Raw genomic sequence first — 18,541 nt, forward strand, 5'->3', positions numbered from 1 at the left:
CTTCGCCCCTTGACCCCATCCCTTCTGATTTACTCCAGCCTCACTTCACGGAATTGGCCCCAGTCCTCACTACCCTGTTCAACCTCTCCCTATCCACAGGCACCTTCCCCACAGACTTCAAGCAGGCCACTGTACTACCCCTGCTCAAAAAACCCTCCCTCGACCCCTCGCTACCCTCTAACTACCGTCCTATCTCCCTCCTTCCCTTTGCCTCAAAACTCCTGGAGCGTCTGGTTCACAAACGCCTGACCCAGTACCTCAATGCCAACTCACTCCTAGACCCACTGCAATCTGGATTTCGGCCTGCCCACTCAACCGAAACTGCTCTCACCAAAGTGGTCAATGACCTTGCCTTAGCTAAAGCTGAAGGTAAATACTCCATTCTCCTCCTCCTTGACCTTTCAGCAGCTTTTGACACAGTAGATCATCCCCTACTCCTCCAGTCCCTCCAGTCCTTGGGCATTCACGATCTCGCCCTGTCCTGGCTTTCATCCTACCTCTCCAACCGCTCCTTCACGACCGCCTTCAATGAGTCCTCGTCCACCCCCAACCACCTCTCCGTGGGAGTCCCCCAAGGTTCGGTCCTTGGCCCCCTACTGTTCACGCTATACACATCCTCCATTGGCAAGGTTATCTCCTCCATAGGTTTTAACTATCATCTGTATGCAGATGACACCCAGATCTACCTCCACACCCCTGACATATCCACCACTACCATGGACAAGGTCTCCTCCTGCCTATCAGCCATCTCCTCCTGGATGTCCGCTAGGTTCCTGAAACTAAATCTAGACAAAATGGAATTTATGATCTTCCCACCCCGGCCATCCACGAACCTCCCAGATGTGCATGTCACTGTTAACCACACTACCATTCGCCCTACCTCTCAAGCCCGTTGTCTGGGTGTCACCCTGGACTCTGCACTCTCCTTCACTTCCCACATCCAAAACCTCACAAAGTCCTGCAACTTCCACCTTCGTAACATCTGTAAGATTCGCCCTTTCCTGACCTCTGCCACCACCAAACTCCTCATCCATGCCCTTATAATTTCCCGCCTTGACTACTGCAATGCCCTGCTGTCTGGTCTCCCTATGACCCGAACAGCCCCACTGCAGTCCATCATGAATGCGGCAGCCAGAATTATCCACTGTTACCATCGCTCCCCCACGGCAGATCCCCTCCTAGAATCCCTCCACTGGCTTCCTATCCAGTCCAGAATCAAATTCAAGATACTGTGTCTGACCTACAAATCTGTCCACAAAACTTGTCCAACCTACATTTCCGATCTTACTCAGAGGTACACACCTAGCCGCTCACTCCGCTCTTCCAATTAACTTCGCCTAACCGCCCCCCGCATCACCCAGTCCCATGCACGCCTCCAGGACTTCTCAAGAGCTGCTCCAACACTATGGAACTCCCTACCTCCACCCATTAGGGCAGCCCCCTCCTTCAACATCTTCAAGAAAGCCCTCAAAACTCACCTTTTCACTCTGGCCTACTACCCCTCACAAGTGCTCTAAACTTACAGCTGAACTCTGGTCCCCTACCGTTCGTGTCCTTACCTCTCCCTCTAGATTGTAAGCCTTTGGGCAGGGTCCTCCTCCTTTTGTGTCCTACCTGATCATGCACCTCCATTACTGTGAACTCATGCTATGCATCTGAGTGAACCTAACTTGCCTAATCTACATGCTCATTCCAATGACTAAGCATTACCTGGCACTCATACTGTGCCGTGTGATCTGGTTTTCTATTATTCCTGTATTGTTATATTGCTGTATGTCACCCCTAAATATTGTCTGTAACCTAAATTAATGTTCAGCGCTGCGTAATATGTTGGCGCTTTATAAATACAATAAATAAATAAATAATTTCGGACAATTTTATGCCGAAATTGTTCACATGTATCGATCAAACATGCTGCAAAATTTTGGGCCAGCCTGCTCAATTGGGTATGCGGTGTGTCCAGTATCCGCCGCTGTCTCTGCACACTTCTTCCTCATTACAGCTCCACGTGGTTGTCGGTGTATTGCGCGCAGGGCCTCAGTAGAAAAAAGTATAATAGTCATGTCTATTGTGCATTGCATTAATCTAGACTTGTACATCATAATTGCTTTTGAAATCTCACATACCCTTGCCTATCATAATGACGGTGGGTGCAGGCTACTGGTAGTCATTCTTTATGATCTGCATCTCCTATCCACAGCACAGGGCCTGACAGTGCCAGGGGGCGGGGCCAGTGTCCGGCGAGTAACACACAGTTCCTGACATGCAACCAATTGTGAATGAGGAACAGAGTCCCTCATTCATTCCACGCAACCACTCAGAATTAGAGACCGCTGTCCCAGATGTCCTCTCTCTGCAGTACAGTAACTACTGATTGCCGAACCTTTTGAATATAAGATGCACTGACTCCTCCTGCCCCCCAACCCAAACACACACTTTTGGGGGGAAAAGTGTGTCTTATAGTCTGAAAAATATGATACCAATATTAAATGGATACACCCTATGTGAACTAGTGGCAACAAAAATCCCAAACACTATGAGCTCCTTATAGTGTCAGATATTTAGAGAACATACATTGCACAGCACTTATGTTGCCCCTACATGATATCACCTAATTGTCTGATTTTCAATGTGATCCAGTAAAATGATCTGATTCTGTAAAAATATATGTCTGAAAATGCATAGGATTAATTTAAAATGATTGCTTTTGGAGTAGGCGTCTAAAAAAAATTATTAGACTAAATACACTTGAAAATTCGGATATAAAATTGCCTTTCAAACTGCTGGTTGCTTCCATTTGTTGTGCCGCAAACAACCCTTTTGCAATCAGCATATTGGGAATTGCCCTAACATAATCTAGTGTTTCAATGAAGGCTCCAGAGACAATAGCGACAGCTTTAAAGGTCCACAGATGGTGGCTCAAGCATGCCACAATACTCAGCAATTAGAGGAGGAGAATGTGCTACATTAAGCTGTCTTTAAAAGAAAGCAGATTACAAGCAACGGAAAACAGTGTTTAAAAAATGAATTGCAATGACCATTTTGAATGTGTTGCTTTCTTACTTGATCTAACAGTGTTTTGTTATAGTGCAGAGTCTCTTAAAAGACAAACGTCCCCTGTTCTGTCACTCAGGGCCAGTTCTGCAGCACAAAGTCATTGCAGCTTTTCACTTTATATCTTTTGTTTGGAAGGTTAAACACAGGATATACAACAATGATATGTGTTGCAAAATTAATTTCAGAATATAGATATAGGGACAAACTGTATACTGTATATACTCGCATATACAGTGGGATGCGGAAGTTTGGGCAACCTTGTTAATCGTCATGATTTTCCTGTATAAATTGTTGGTAGTTATGATAAAAAATGTCAGTTAAATATATCATATAGGAGACACACACACACAGTGATATTTGAGAAGTTAAATTAGGTTTATTGGATTTACAGAAATTGTGCAATAATTGTTTGAATAAAATTAGGCAGGTGCATAAATTTGTCATTTTATTGATTCCAAAACCTTTAGAACTTATTATTGGAACTCAAATTGGCTTGGTAAGCTCAGTGACCCCTGACCTACATAAACAGGTGAACCCAATTATGAGAAAGAGTATTTAAGGGAGTCAATTGCAAGTTTCCCCCCTCTTTTAATGTTCTCTGAAGAGTAGCAACATGGGGGTCTCGAAACAACTCTCAAATGACCTGAAGACAAAGATTGTTCACCATCATGGTTTAGGGGAAGGATACAGAAAGCTATCTCAGAGATTTCAGCTGTCTGTTTTTACAGTTAGGAACATATTGAGGAAATGGAAGACCACAGGCTCAGTTCAGAGAACAGTCAGTGTCAACCCACAGACCAGCACTAAAGACCTACAACATCATCTTGCTGCAGATGGAGTCGCTGTGCATAGTTCAACCATTCTGCGCACTTTCCACAAGTAGATGCTGTATTCAGAGGACGCCTTTTCTCTGCCCTCAGCACAACAGAGCCGCTTGAGGTATGCTAAAGCACTTTTGGACAAGCCAGCTTAATTTTGGAATAAGGTGCTGTGGACTGCTGAAACTAAAATGTAGTTATTTGGACATAACAAGGGGCGTTATGCATAGAGGAAAAACAACACAGCATTTCAAGAAAAACACCTGCTACCTACAGTAAAATATGGTGGTGGTTCCATCATGCTATGGGGCTATGTGGCCAGTGCAGGGACTGGGAACCTTGTCAAAGTTGAAGGACGCATGAATTCCACTCAGTATCAGCAGATTCTGGAGACCAATGAGACCAATGTCCAGGAATCAGTGACAAAGCTAAAGCTGCGCTGGGGCTGGATCTTTCAACAAGACAACGACCCTTAACACTGCTCAAAATCCACTAAGGCATTCATGCAGAGGAACAATTACAACCTTCTGGAATAGCCATCTCAGTCCCCAGACCTGAATATAATTGAAAATCTGTGTTGTGAGCTAAAGAGAGCTGTCCATGCTCGGAAGCCATCAAACCTGAATGAACTAGAGATGTTTTGTAAAGAGGAATGGTCCAAAATACCTTCAACCAGAATCCAGACTTTCATCAAATGCATAGTGTTGTTTACTAGGAACTGAGTAAAAGACCTGCATTTTTCTAAACTGATTTATTTGTAGTGGTAAAAAGCATCTGCAAAGGGTCAAGATTTATCTGCCGAAGGCTCAACACACACCATACAATCTTGGTTGTACAGATTTACCAAATCTATGTAGTATAAGGGCCAAAAGATTGAAAATACCTTGAATGATTGATTGGATAAGCTCTTATACTACATGAAAGTGGTAAGATTGAACAACCAAGATTGTATGGTGTGTTGAGCCTAAAAACGAATTTAGCCTTAAAGAACTCACTGTTCACTTTCTGTCTAATATAGCCGATCCCCTGAAAGGTGCCTCTATAACGAGTAAATTGTATTTACTTCACCTGTCCATGGTTTTTAAGTTATAACTTACCAGTGTATATAAGCAAGGGCTTTATATTATTAAGCAAGCAATCTACAGTTATATCCTGACAGTTTACAGCTGGCTAAAGTGATATGGGTCAAGTGGCAGGTTTTTAAACTTTGTTTCACAGAAAGGCAAGGTTACACTTTCCCGTCCAATTCACCCAAACACATGCTATCTGGTCCCTATGCATTCAGGTATATTGTTTATAAAATTGAAAAATTGTGTTCCCTAAGTTTCTATGTGAACATCTGTTTTTCAGGAAAGGTGGTACATAATCCAATAACTCAGCAGATGTACATATGCTGTAAAATAAGGGGCTATATCTGACCCCATGCAACAAACCTGGGAAATCGAAGGGGTGAAGTGAAAAGGGGTCAAAATCTCTCACAGATTTTATTAGATTCCTTGTCATTTCCTGTTCACTCCTGTTCACTGGCATAATGATGCTAAGCAGGATGTGAGCGTAAGTCTTCTCAGCGGGAACAGAGATAGAAATATAGACCTCATCCATATTCCAAATCGTCACCTCCATAATAAAATAATATTTGTTTTGCTGTCAGTGCCCTAATTGGAGTGACCTCATCTAACATTCTTTTCTAAACTATCCCATCAATGAGATAAATCTCTGCAATTAAAATCTAGACAGCAAGATAAAGCACTTAATGAGTTCTAACCATTCTTTGCTCTAACTAATAATACAGTAAAAAGCCAGAGCTTTCTTTCTCTTTGGACCTTGAACTGTATGTAGCCCCAGATGAAGCGCCTTTCTTGGGGTGAAACATGTTGTGTGGTTGGTGTGTGACTTCACATTGGGTTTATCAGTGTAAGCTGTAGCAGGATATAACATTTGATAAAACTGTAATTGTGGGTAAGATGTGTGTATATTCGCCTGCTTTTCATACAGTTCAACCATAGTTCAGCATACTATATAAATTCTGTCTTTGTATGCTGGATCACGCGCATGTTATCAAGTATGCTGTGACCAGTGTACTGTCTTTATATAGCTATATAAAGACAGCTATTGTATTTGTGTTTACATATCTGGTCTTGTTCTGTTGCTTGCACACTCCAGAAGATCTTATATAACTGATGCTGAACTTTTACCTCATTATTAACCAGTTCAGGACCGCCAATAGTTTAAATTACGCTGCACGTGTGGCTGCTTAAGTCTGATGCAGCGTAGTTTCCATGCCGTTGGTCCTGGGCACAGGACGCCGCTGGCACAGACCTCCGCTGTCTAAAGTCAGCAGAGTTCCGTACATTGTTCAGGAACTGTTTTATTGGCTCTTGACCTCCTGATGCCTGTGAGCCAATCACAGTGATGAGGAAGTGCAAAATTGAAAAAAGGACTCTGGTCAAAGGGGCCAGAAACTGCCATCCTCAATGAGTCAAAAAAAGTTATGGTTTAGACTTTTCATAGCTCTTTAGGTTCTTCAGCTATCATTTTTTACATTTCTTTTCAATTCAAGGATCACCATCATTTTTTTCTGATTGATTGTAACGTTTCAAAAATCTGACCAATGTACCACATGCATGTTACATTTTTTCCCAATTATGAAAAAAAAAATGATTGAAAACTCTGAGAAAATTGCTTGGGTTATACAGTATATTAATAAACTGACCATCTACTACACACCATTCAATTTTTATAAAAATTGATCAGAGAAATTTCACCACTCCCGATAAACATATCAAGTAAAAACCGGAGACCTGATCAGATTTCTTGCACAAATAAAAAAAAGCTTTCTATTTTTTCAGGAAATCCAATCATTTTTATCAAATTGCCGGAAAATCGGTTCATTTTATTGTATCGCACGTGGCCGCTTTAGGGTTGTGTTTTAGTACTGCTGGAACCTAAAAATAACTTCACACTCTCTTATAGCGTATTTACTAATGATCACTGATCAGAGACTCCTACTAGAGAACAATGAAGAAAAGAAGTGCTCCACCAAGCAAGCACACACTACATATTTAAATTGTCCATAGCAAGTGATTCAAAATATGCTTACTTACACGAAAAACAACTAAGGAGGAAGTGCTCCATAGCGAGGCTTGCAACGCATCCATTCGGACGCTTGCACCTCGTTGAAACGCTGGGTGGAGCTGCGGCAATTAGAGCTAATTTAAATCACGAGTGACCACCGTGGTTACTCGTGATTAATCTGTGGAGAGCAGGCCTACTTACGATCCTTCCTGAGCTCACCGCTGGTTGCAGGGAGCCTCTTGTTCTTTGTGTTCATGTCCCCATCCAGGAATGAGCGTGGCCACAATGTGTAGGTGCACTGATGGCCCGCGCTTGTGCAGTAACACAGAGCTGCTCGTGCACGGAGGAGAAAGCCAAGCACAGGTGGAATCATTGCTACTGCACAGGTGAGGGCTATCTTGCACGTGCACAGTGCAGCTGCACTCATACATAGATGCAAGCATGACCATGTGAACCTATTTGACAAGCCCCTGTTGAATAGGTTCAGAGGGTCCCAATACTAGAACAGGAAGCTCCAGGAAGATGGGGGACGTCTCTGGTTTATCCAAAGGCTTTCCTCCACTGAGGTGTCTAACTTTTTTTTCTAATTTGCCTTCAGGTACACTTAAATTTCCTTCATCCTCCATACATAAATATTAGCCGGCTGAAAGCCTTAAAAGAAATAGAGAGAAGGTAAGATGAATATATAGATTCAAATCTACAGCAGAAAGTAGTATGTGCACAAAGAGTGGGTGGTGGTTGACAGGTCATATTTCTGGTCTGCATGCTTCAGTGAGCAGAACTGAGACAAGTTAAAGGAACAAGGCAATTGGAAGGTATCTCAAGTTTCAGATAAAATCAGCTGTGCAGTAAGAGAACCACAGACCGGCTTAATGCAATAGAAAAAACTTTACTCAAGAAAGTGACCATTATTCTATCTGTAAGACAAATCAAAATTCATGTTTTTAATTTTTGATACCAGTGTCTCTTACAGATAACAATAGCTGAATGCCTCTACTGACTCATCCTTTAAACAGTACATGAGAATGCGCAATTTCTTTAGAAATTCTATGTTTTTATCTTCAGCTGCATGGTTAATTGACTCACTCTCTTATGGTTGGTCCCTCGCTAATTATTGGACCGAGATGCAGTGCCTTCTGGGAAGGGGTGGTATGGCTGTGATGCCATTTACCATGCCTCCCATTCAGATGTATAAATAAGCATGGCTGAGATCCTACTTGGCCCTCCTGAAATTACTGAAATTAAAGGACCACTATCGCGAAAAAAGTAAGCAGTTAAAATCTGAAAGAACCGACAGGTTTTGGCCCAGTCCATCTCATCATGGGGGATTCTCAGGGTTTTCTTTGTTTTCAACAGCATTTCCTGAACAGCAGTTTAACTACAAAAATAGTAAGATACCAGCCAGCCTCCCTACTCACTTGCACACTATTTTGTCAGTTAGATATTGCAACTACTGTTCAGGATATGCTGTTGAAAACAGAAAATCCTGAGAATCCCCTATGAGGAGATGGACTGGCCCAAAACCTGTCGGTTCTGTCAGATTTTAACTGCCTACTTTTTTCGCGATAGTGATCCTTTAATGAAGAGGGAATGGCCAAGGGTGGAACTGTCAGTAAGAACCTTCATATAAGCATAAAAGGATATAGGTACCAATGACCTGCTGACATAGCTACAATTAATTGATTGCCAAAATATTTGCAACATTGTATAATTGCTTGAGCCAGATAATAAATATATACACACATATTACAATGAAACAATGGGAACCTTTAATTGTGCATTCAACTGATGTTTACTCAAATGTATCTATTAGTAGTATATCTTTATCTGATTTGCTGGCTAAATAGATTTCAAACTAGTCTCTGTATTGTTCATTAAAATAAAATAGAGAGCGTAACTGTTAATGTAGATCTATAAAACCTGTCTCTGTGCTCCAGTTTAGAATTTATACCGGTATCATGAACCCTGCAGGCTTCAGTAAAAGAATCTTTAGAGTGCTGTCATTACCAAATAGTTGGTCTGTCATTTCATATTTTACAATAATGTGATGAACCGTGTGTACAATACAGTACTCTAGTTTAAACTTGTGGCCACTCAAATGAAAGTAAACCTTAGATGATAAAAATAAAAAAAAATATACATACCTGGGGTTTCCTCTTGCCTCCTTCATGCTGCTCGGTCCCTCGTCGTCCTCCTGCGCCACCTGGATCCTCCGCATTTTGGCCCGGTAATTCTGCTAGTTGGCACGCATTGCACATGCGTGCCCCGTCATACTCCCATCATCATGAGAGTTCTGCCTTTGTGCAGTACTACGGACTACACCTGTGCTGACTGACGGGATTACTGGGCCACAAAGCGGAGGATCCAGGCAGCATGGGAATATGGCGAGGGACCAGTCAACCTGAAGGGGGCCAGAGGAAGCCCCAGGTACATATACATTTTTTATCATCTCTTTCACCCTTTACTAAAAAGTTTGCAAAGTGATTAGTGAATGAAATGAAGGTATCAGGTTACATTCATATTAGAAAGTATTTTTAGAGCTACCTACCACCATGGAATATGGTTCTGCAACAAGGGTTGCTTTTGGCCAAGCCCCATTCTCACTGGCTCTTGTCTACTGGGCACTCTACATGGTGGTTTGAAAGGATAATAAGGTATGGTGAATAGTTTTGAAAACATATTCTTGCTAGCAGCTAAGATAGTATGCTTAGATAGTTTCAACCTTCACATTCCCATGTACATGTATTCAGGCTTCTTATGTAATAATTTCAAGTACAAGTAACTTTATATAGACTTGACCTATTGTTGTGCTTTATTTCTTGATGCATGATTGTTGGTTGGAGAGTTCACTGTGTGATTTTTTTACTTTCAGATTCAGATGGCTGTCAAGCATATTGTTGGCTTTCAGAACCGTTCTTTTGAGACATTGAGTTTTCTTTTGACCTTGCTAGCGGCCACAACCACTCCACTGTTTGTTCTGTCTGAGTACTGGAGTCACCTACCATGTGGCTGCATCATTAACTGTAAGAAGAGTGCACACTCCATGTCTTCAGGAGATAGCCAAGGTGAGACACCATCCAATTTACTTCTGGTTTGTTATGAGATCAATTAGTATCATTTTTGCTCTGTCTTAATTTTTTTTCTTTCATTAAAGCAAAAACTATTTTGGTTTTCTGTAAATTTTATTTAAAATCTGTTATTTTAAAACTGATTAAGAGTTTCTTTAAAAAAAAATATGTATACATAGCTGGGGCTTCCTCCGGCCCCCTTCAGGCTGATCGCTCCCTTACCGTCTCACCAGACCCCTTCGATCCTCCGCTAGGTAGCCTGGTAAATCCGACCAGTCAGCTCCAGTCGGTACAAACGCAAACCGATCACACATGCTCCCCCATTGCGCTCCTGTGGCTGGGACTGAAGGGCTTGATGGGATGGGTTGCGGAGGATCGAGGTAACCCGGGAGGACGTGAGGGAACGAGCTGTCTGAAGGGGGCTGGAGGAAGCCCCAGGTACGTATACATTTTTTTAAGTACTTAAGGACCGAGGTGATTAAAATCTATGCCCTGTTTTGTTGGTTACCTGGCTGGCAGGGCGTAGACGGCAGAGCCCTGTGAGCCGGTCAGGAGCTGATTTAATTGGCTCCTGGGCATGTCTATCAATGTAAATTGGCTTACATTGACACGATCAGGAGCCAATGAAATTGGCTCCTGACTGGCTCATATGACTCTGCAGTCATAGAGACGGCAGAGTGGATGTCACGAGGATCCTGGCATGCAGTGTTTTTGGCGGGTATATGCAGCGAATCCAGAGACTACTGCTACTTAAGTGGTTAATACCCCATCTCAGGTTTCTTTTAAGGTGGCTGCACGATACAATAAAAAAAATTGATTCAATAAAAATGATTGGGTGTACAGAAAAAACAATTTTTTTTATTTAAGTGATACATTTGAGTGAATTTCCTGTTTTTATCAGTCGATCAGCAGTGCCTGATTTTCCTGATCAATTTTTATGAAAAGGTGGCGGGAGGAGCAGCCGCTGAAGGGCTGCAGGAAGGCCTCCAGTGGGCATTTAGCAGGGAATACCTCTCTCCCCTTCTCCTTGAGATTGCTGACAAGCTGTATGTCGGCAATTTCGGGGGTGATAGCGCGACACGGAAGGGGGGGGGGCAGAGAACGGCACAGGAGGGACATAGAGGCACATCATGCAGCAGGGAACATGCCTCTGTGTCCCATCTGCCCCTCCTGTGCCACCTTGGGTTCTCTTTAAGGACCAGTGTGAGGGAAGAACAAATAGCAATACTAAATAGCTGTTAGCTATTGCAAATCTTCCACTCAATCATACCTGGCATATCAGCTATTATCAGCTATTGAAAAACACACAAAAGGCAAACTGGGTGAAAAGAAATTGAAAGTGCTATTATTGCAAGCACACAGTGATCCCTCTAATTATGTTATAGATTATTCTTTCTCATTTGTATCACTTCTTTTTCCTGTGCATCCACTACTGACATTTTGTTCTGAATAACCCTGTCGATTACATGACACTGTTTATTCTTTCTTATTTGCTAATGCCAAGTATACAAGACGACTTTCACGAATGCATGATGAATTGTGTGACTCATAATCATTGGGAAAGGTATTTTTTCTACAGTAAATTCATATGGAACAGAATTCTTCAGCATGGCATATAATATCAGACACTTAGAGGTATAACACCAGCCAGGGTAGCCCCCGCAAACTTTACAAATGACTCCAGAGTTGGAGCAATGATCAGAACACCTGCGGCAATCAAGCGCAGCGTAAATGTCTTCTTACCTACACGCAAAGTGACTTGTTTGTTTTGTGAACAAGTGTTAAATTGTTTCTTTGAAATATTTAGTTGGTTTATAAAGCTCTTAACAGCTTGCATTAATGCAGCCAAGAATACGGCTTTCAATGCGTCATAGCTTACCTTGCAATTTAAATACTGTATCCTTCCCTTGTAGATAAACTATATGTTTGTACATGAAAATGTAAGTAGAAAATATGTGTGTGTGTGTATATATGTATATATAGTATATATAGTATGTGTGTGTGTGTGTTTGCGGTTTGCACAGTACTGTATGTTTATACAGTATATCTCAATTAACCTCCCTATGCCCCACCACCTGCGCACACCTAACTTACAATGGTGACTTGAAAAAGTCTGCAAACTACTCTTTGGGATCTTGGAGAATGGGACACATGGCCAGTTTCATTGAGGAGGAATTCACTGAAATCCTCATTCCTACAATATTAGATTGTGGCGTACGAGACGTATCGGCGCAGGAGACTTGGGCGCAGGATACAGCCGGTATACGGCTGATCCTGCTGCTGCACAAGTCCCAACCGTGTTAAATACTATTCCCCCTCCAGGCCGCCATGGCGGGGAATTAAAAAATTCAGCTTCCAGCAATTGCTGGTAGCTGAATTATTGTGTTTTAAAAGTAACTTTAGCTATGTTTTCTGACGGCGCCAAAGTTACTCCCTGTGCGCCCAAGTCTCCCACGCTGGATTCACTGTGTTCAAGATTGTAGTCCTCTGTTTTTCAAAAACCAAACGTTAAATACTAAATTTTAGATAGGCATGGTCATGCCGATGACTCAGTGTCCTTATAGAAGCTTCTTGCAGAAAGGGTTTCTCCAACTGTGGGATGACTTGCTTGGACTGGGACTGGGATAACATGACTCCCAACTGGGATGACTTGCTTGGAGGTCCAGCAGGGGCCTGAAGGAGTAGGAGTGTGATCACATGGACAATTCCTTTCACCTGAAAAAAACGTTTTCTTTTCTGTTCCGTTTTCCCACATGGAAAGTTGTACAGCTGACTTTTTAAAATTCAGCTTTAACCTGTTCCCTGTCATATTTAACATTTTTTATGGGCACTACAGTGCCACCCCCCCCCCCCCCCCTTCCCTCGTGTGCCTCCCCTAGCCTAGCTTATGCAGAGTTTTGAATTGATATTCAAGCAACGTCTTGATACACAAGCAAAAAAAAGTATACATGCGTCACATCATCACAACTTAGCCGCTGGTTCTTCTTCCTTTGGCGCTGCGGCTCCTTTCACACCAGACAATGGGTGCAGGAGCTGTTCTCCTGCACGCGTTATTAGCCTGCGGCGGGTCGGCGGGTATCTGCAGTGCGACGCAATTAGCGGCGATAGTAATTAATTAACCCGACAGGAAAACGACGGCTCCCGGTGGTTCAACGCGCACGGTTGCGTCGGAACCGCAATGTACTGAAACGCAGCGCCGGGTGGTTAACGCAAAGAACTGCCTTTGCATTACAACGCAGCAAAGGGCTCTGGTGTGAAAGAGCCCTGCAGGATTGTACTTAATCTGAGTGTAGAGACTGTGCAAAGTCACATTTTCATGAAATCCTCAACAGTAACTGTCACTGGATAAGTTCCTTTTTAAAATACATAATAAAAAAAATAAAATAAAAAGGTTGGGGCAAGGCAACAGATGGCAATGATTCTGTTAGTTTTAGTGAAAGTCTTGTATACATTTTTATTCTATTACTATTTTTCTATATCATCTGGGTTCCCATTAATTGTTACAGGGAAATTCGCTTTGATATAAGAGTGCTTTGGATTAGTAAAATTACTGTGGCTGTGCATGGTAATTATAGCAGGCTTTCATAATTATGCCACATTTTATCACTTTTATAAATATGACAGAAATTGGGTCAACTAGTAAAAACTGATAGAAAGTAAGTCAACTATTAATTTTGTGGTTTAGACTGTAATTGTAAAAGGTAATTTTACACTTCATACTATATCACTCATATGGCATAGATTTAAATGAAAAAACCCAGGACCAACTGCAGAGAAAGGAAAATATTTTAAATGCACACAGATGCCATTCATTTGCTTAGGCCTGGTGCACACCAAAAACCGCTAGCAGATCCGCAAAATGCTAGCAGATTTTGAAACGCTTTTTCTTCTTTTCCTGCAGCGTTTCAGCTAGCGTTTTGCGGTTTTGTGAAGCGTTTTTGGTGTAGTAGATTTCATGTATTGTTACAGTAAAGTTGTTACTGAACAGCTACTGTAACAAAAAACGCCTGGCAAACCACTCTGAAGTGCCGTTTTTCAGAGCGGTTTGCGGTTTTCCTATACTTAACATTGAGGCAGAAACGCATCCGCAATCCAAAATCTGCAGCAGCCCGGGAGTATGCGTTTCTGCAAAACGTGTCCCGCTCTGGTGTGCACCAGCCCATTGAAATACATTACCCTAGCGGATCCGCACCCGCAAGCAGATCGCAAACCGCAGCGGAAACGCTCCGGTGTGCACTAGGCCTATGACAATATTTTTTCCAGCCTGATATTATCCCTTAAAGAGACTCCGTAACAAAAATTGCATCCTGTTTTTTATCATCCTACACGTTCCAAAAGCTATTCTAATGTGTTCTGGCTCACTGCAGCACTTTCTACTATAACAGTCTCTGTAATAAATCAATGTATCTTTCCCCTGTCAGACTTGTCGGCCTGTGTCTGGAAGGCTGCCAAGTTCTTCAGTGTTGTGGTTCTGCTATGAACTCCCCCTTCCAGGCCCCTCTATGCACACTGCCTGTGTGTTATTTAGGATTAGAGCAGCTTCTCGCTTCTCTCTCTTATCTTTTACAAGCTGGATAAATCGTCCTCTGAGCTGGCTGGGCTTTCACATACTGAGGAATTACAAACAAGGGCAAAGCTGTTTGCAGGAAGAAAAGAGCAGCCTGAAACTTCAGTGCATGGGGGAAAGAAACACACAAATGATCTCTTGAGATTCAAAAGGAAGGCTGCATACAGCCTGCTTGTGTATGGATGTATTTTCTATGTGTGGACATACTGTACATCAACCTACTTCCTGTTTTGGTGGCCATTTTGTTTGTTTACAAACAAACTTTTAAAAACTGTTTTTAACCACTTTTAATGCGGCGAGGAGCGGCGAAATTGTGACAGAGGGTAATAGGAGATGTCCCCTAACGCACTGGTATGTTTACTTTTGAGCGATTTTAATAATACAGATTCTCTTTAAAGAATTTATCAGGAGGCTCTGCCTGCGGCCACCTCTGAAACTCGTTCTCTTTGTAAAGGTGCAGTTATACATGCTGGAGCACTTTATTTTAGGCCTTGCAATATCTGATAATGCAGGGGGGCTCTGGACTGGGGCACACTTTCGAGAGCGGCTGAGTTTCGCGTTGAACACGAGGTTCCGATCCATTTCTGCCGCGAGGGCGGTGGCAATTACGAAATCCTATAGTAATTGCAGGATTCCGGAGGTCGGGGGGTGTCTCGTACACTGGAGGATACGGTACTTTTCTTCTTCTTTTGGCCTGTTTCTCCTTTTCCTTTCTTTATCTAATTCTATGAAATCATTTTTTAAAAAAAAAGCGGAAAAAAAAGACTCTGTAACAAAATTTACAGCCTTATTTCTTCTATCGTATAAGTTCCTATACCTGTTCTAATGTGGTCTGTCTTACTGCAGCCTTTCCTAGTTGCACAGTGGCTGTATTATCTCTGTTATATAATCTAATCTTCTTTCCTCTGACGGCTTTGTCGGGCTCAGGCACTCAGGCAAGAATGTGCTTCTCTGCTTGTTATAGGCAGAAGCTATACACACCCTCTCTATGCCCCCTGCAGCTCTGTATGAGTAACAGACTGAGCTCCTCTCAGTCTATGGGCTCGATTCACAAAGTGGTGCTAGCCCATTTAGAGACTTTAGGCATGATAACCATTGCACCACGCTGGTGAAAAGCCAGTTTAGGTGTGATAAGTTTAGGCATGATAAGTTTAGGTGTGATAAGTTTAGGCATGATAAGTTTAGATAAGTTTAGATCGCTTGCAAAGTCCCGCACGCAAAGCAGCGCCATTAAACTCTATGCGAAGTGCCCCAGACTTTGCTAGCGTAAAACTTTTGATCAGCTGTGCACTGCGGTGCTAACGCAGTTGGCGCTTAAACTTATCATGCCTAAACTTATCACACCTAAACTTATCACACCTAAACTTATCATGCCTAAACTGAGTTTAGTCATGATAAAGGGGTTTTCACCAGCGTGCTAACTGTTTGCACCGCTTTGTGAATCAGGCCCTATGTCTTTTGTTTGTAAACACTGCCTAAAACTGGCAATTACAAGCCAGGATTGCAGCAGGGAGTGGCAGAAACAGCACAGAGGGGCCCAGGAGAACATAATGAATAGAATGGTATGCTTTTCTTTAAGGTAGGCCCACAATTTAGCATATTGTTAATAGATTGGATGGAACATTCAATAAAACAATGAATTTAACAAAAAATCGACTAAATGTAGACCCTTTCAATCAGTGTTTGATTGTGTCATTAATTGAATATTTATAGGGAAATGCCATTCTTTGTCAGATTGAGCAGATTGGGGTGTGGAGGCCTGATGGGGAGGAGGGAGCTGCAAGCAGTACATTAACAAGACTGCATTAGCAAAGCCTAGTGGCTGCAACAGTGTGATGTTATGTTACATATCTGGTGTTGTGAGATCTGAGCTAATACCAAGTGAGGCAAGGTGACAGTATATTAAGTAGATATTGATGGTTTACCATATCTAAAAATGTAACCTTACCTTTACAGCATGATTTCGCTAAAAAGCACACCCCTTTCTCCTAAAAATCTAAATCATAACAAATTAGGCCACATAAAGGACACAATGCCAGGCTGTAAAAATGATTGATATTTTCTAGATAGTAAGTCATAGAAGTTCTGGCATTAATAGGAAGAAACAATGATGAATGCAAAAAAGGAGTACATTATTGATACTCCAACATTTGTCAAATTAAAGGACAAGTGAAGTGAGAGGGGTATGAAAGCTGCCATATTTACTTCCTTATAAGCAATACCAGTTGCCTGGCAGCCCTACTGATCCTCTGCCCCTGATACTTTTAGCCATAGACCCTGAACAAGCATGCAGCAGATCAGGTATTTCTGACATTATTGTCAGATCTGACAAGATTAGCTGCATGCTTGTTTCTGGTGTCATTCAGACACTACTGCATTGTTTAAAAGGAGATAAATAAGGCAGCATCCATATTCTTCTCACTTTGTTTGTCCTTGGAAGGGACCCTGAACAGATTGAAAAAATGCCATACTGAACTTACTCGGGGCTTCCTGCAGCCCCCTGTAGTCCGTGGAGTCCCTCTGCACCCTCTGTGCTCCCTCCGTTTTCCCCCTGGTGGCTCCGTTAGCTGTGCGACTTGACCGGGAGTCATGTGTAGAAATGAGCGTAATGACGTAATTACGATTTCACGAAATTTCGCGTAATTAGTGTAATTACGATTATGGCCGTAAGTACATAATCGTAATGAAGAAGGATTTCACGAAATTTCGCGTAAGCATAATTTTCGCGTAATTTTCGCATTACAGTGGGTATTACGAAATTAATGCGTATGGCCATGCTCCCAAGCGGAAAAGTTGACGCATGGATCAATGTTAGGTAGCCGCCGACTTTAAGGGTTAATAGCAAAGCCCCCTTAAATGCTAGGAGCCTCAAATTTGGAGAGTATATTAAGGAGATCAGAAGGAATAAGAGGGAAATTTTTTTTTCAAAAAGACCTTATAGTTTTTCAGAAAATCGATGTTAAAGTTTCAAAGGAAAAATTTATACATTTAAAAACCCGCCGACTTTAACGGTTAATAGCAAAGCCTGCTTAAAGTTTAGGAACACCAAATTCCCAGGGTATATTAAGGGGATCAGTGGGAATAAGAGGAAAAAAAAATTTTCCTGACTATACCAGCCCGCATGGTCCATAGATTGGGGGGTCTCGGAAGGGGAGGGGCAGCCAAGCTTTCCCCTCCCCCTCTGAGCCCTTGTAAAATCCAAGGACAAGGGGCTCTTCTCCACCTCCGATGGGCGGTGGAAGTGGAGGCCGCGATTTCCTGGGGGGGGGGGGGTTCATGGTGGCATCTGGGAGTCCCCTTTAAAAAGGGGTCCCCCAGATGCCCACCCCCCCTCCCAGGAGAAATGAGTATAGAGGTACTTGTACCCCTTACCCATTTCCTTTAAGAGTTAAAAGTAAATAAACACACAAACACTTAGAAAAAGTATTTTAATTGAACAAAAAACATAACCACGAAAAAAGTCCTTTAATATTCTTAATTAATCATTAATACTTACCTGTCCCTTTAAATAAATGATCCCTCGCAATATCCTCGGAAATTGGCTAATCAGTTACAATGTAACAAAGTTATTACAATGTAACAACTTTGTTACATTGTAACTACGCCGCACCCGACGTCACTCGCCGCTCAGCCGCCGCATACACTTACGCGTCCGTGCAGGACGCTAAGTCCCCGCCGGCTCCCGCCGTCCACCCCGCCCACATCTGTCACCCACATGTCACCCACATGTGGGTGACATGTGGGTGACATGTGGGAGAGGCGGGGAGGGCAGCGGGAGCCGGCGGAACTTAGCGTCCTGCACGGACCCGAGCTATATAGCTCAGAGCTCTCTAAGCATCTTTGTATTTGGGCTCCAAGGAGCCCCATTGGTCCTTAGCAGACCAATGGGGTTCCTTTAAATCAGAAGGAACCCCATTGGTCTGCTAAGGACCAATGGGGCTCCTTGAAGCCCAAAT

The 18,541-nt window shown here is 42.6% G+C and overlaps 1 protein-coding gene across 2 annotated transcripts in view; it reads left to right on the forward strand.

Annotated features, from left to right (window-relative positions):
- The window catches only part of GPR149 (G protein-coupled receptor 149), a 92,666-nt gene that overhangs the window by 17,522 nt on the left and 56,603 nt on the right, over positions 1-18,541 (forward strand). For both annotated transcript variants that reach the window (XM_068279271.1, XM_068279272.1), the window contains exon 2: positions 9,823-10,015. In XM_068279271.1, coding sequence (XP_068135372.1) covers positions 9,823-10,015 — 193 coding nt within the window. The remainder of the gene's footprint in view (positions 1-9,822; positions 10,016-18,541) is intronic.

The sequence above is a fragment of the Hyperolius riggenbachi genome, chromosome 4 (assembly GCF_040937935.1).
Source record: "Hyperolius riggenbachi isolate aHypRig1 chromosome 4, aHypRig1.pri, whole genome shotgun sequence".
Classification (NCBI taxonomy): Eukaryota; Metazoa; Chordata; class Amphibia; order Anura; family Hyperoliidae; genus Hyperolius; species Hyperolius riggenbachi.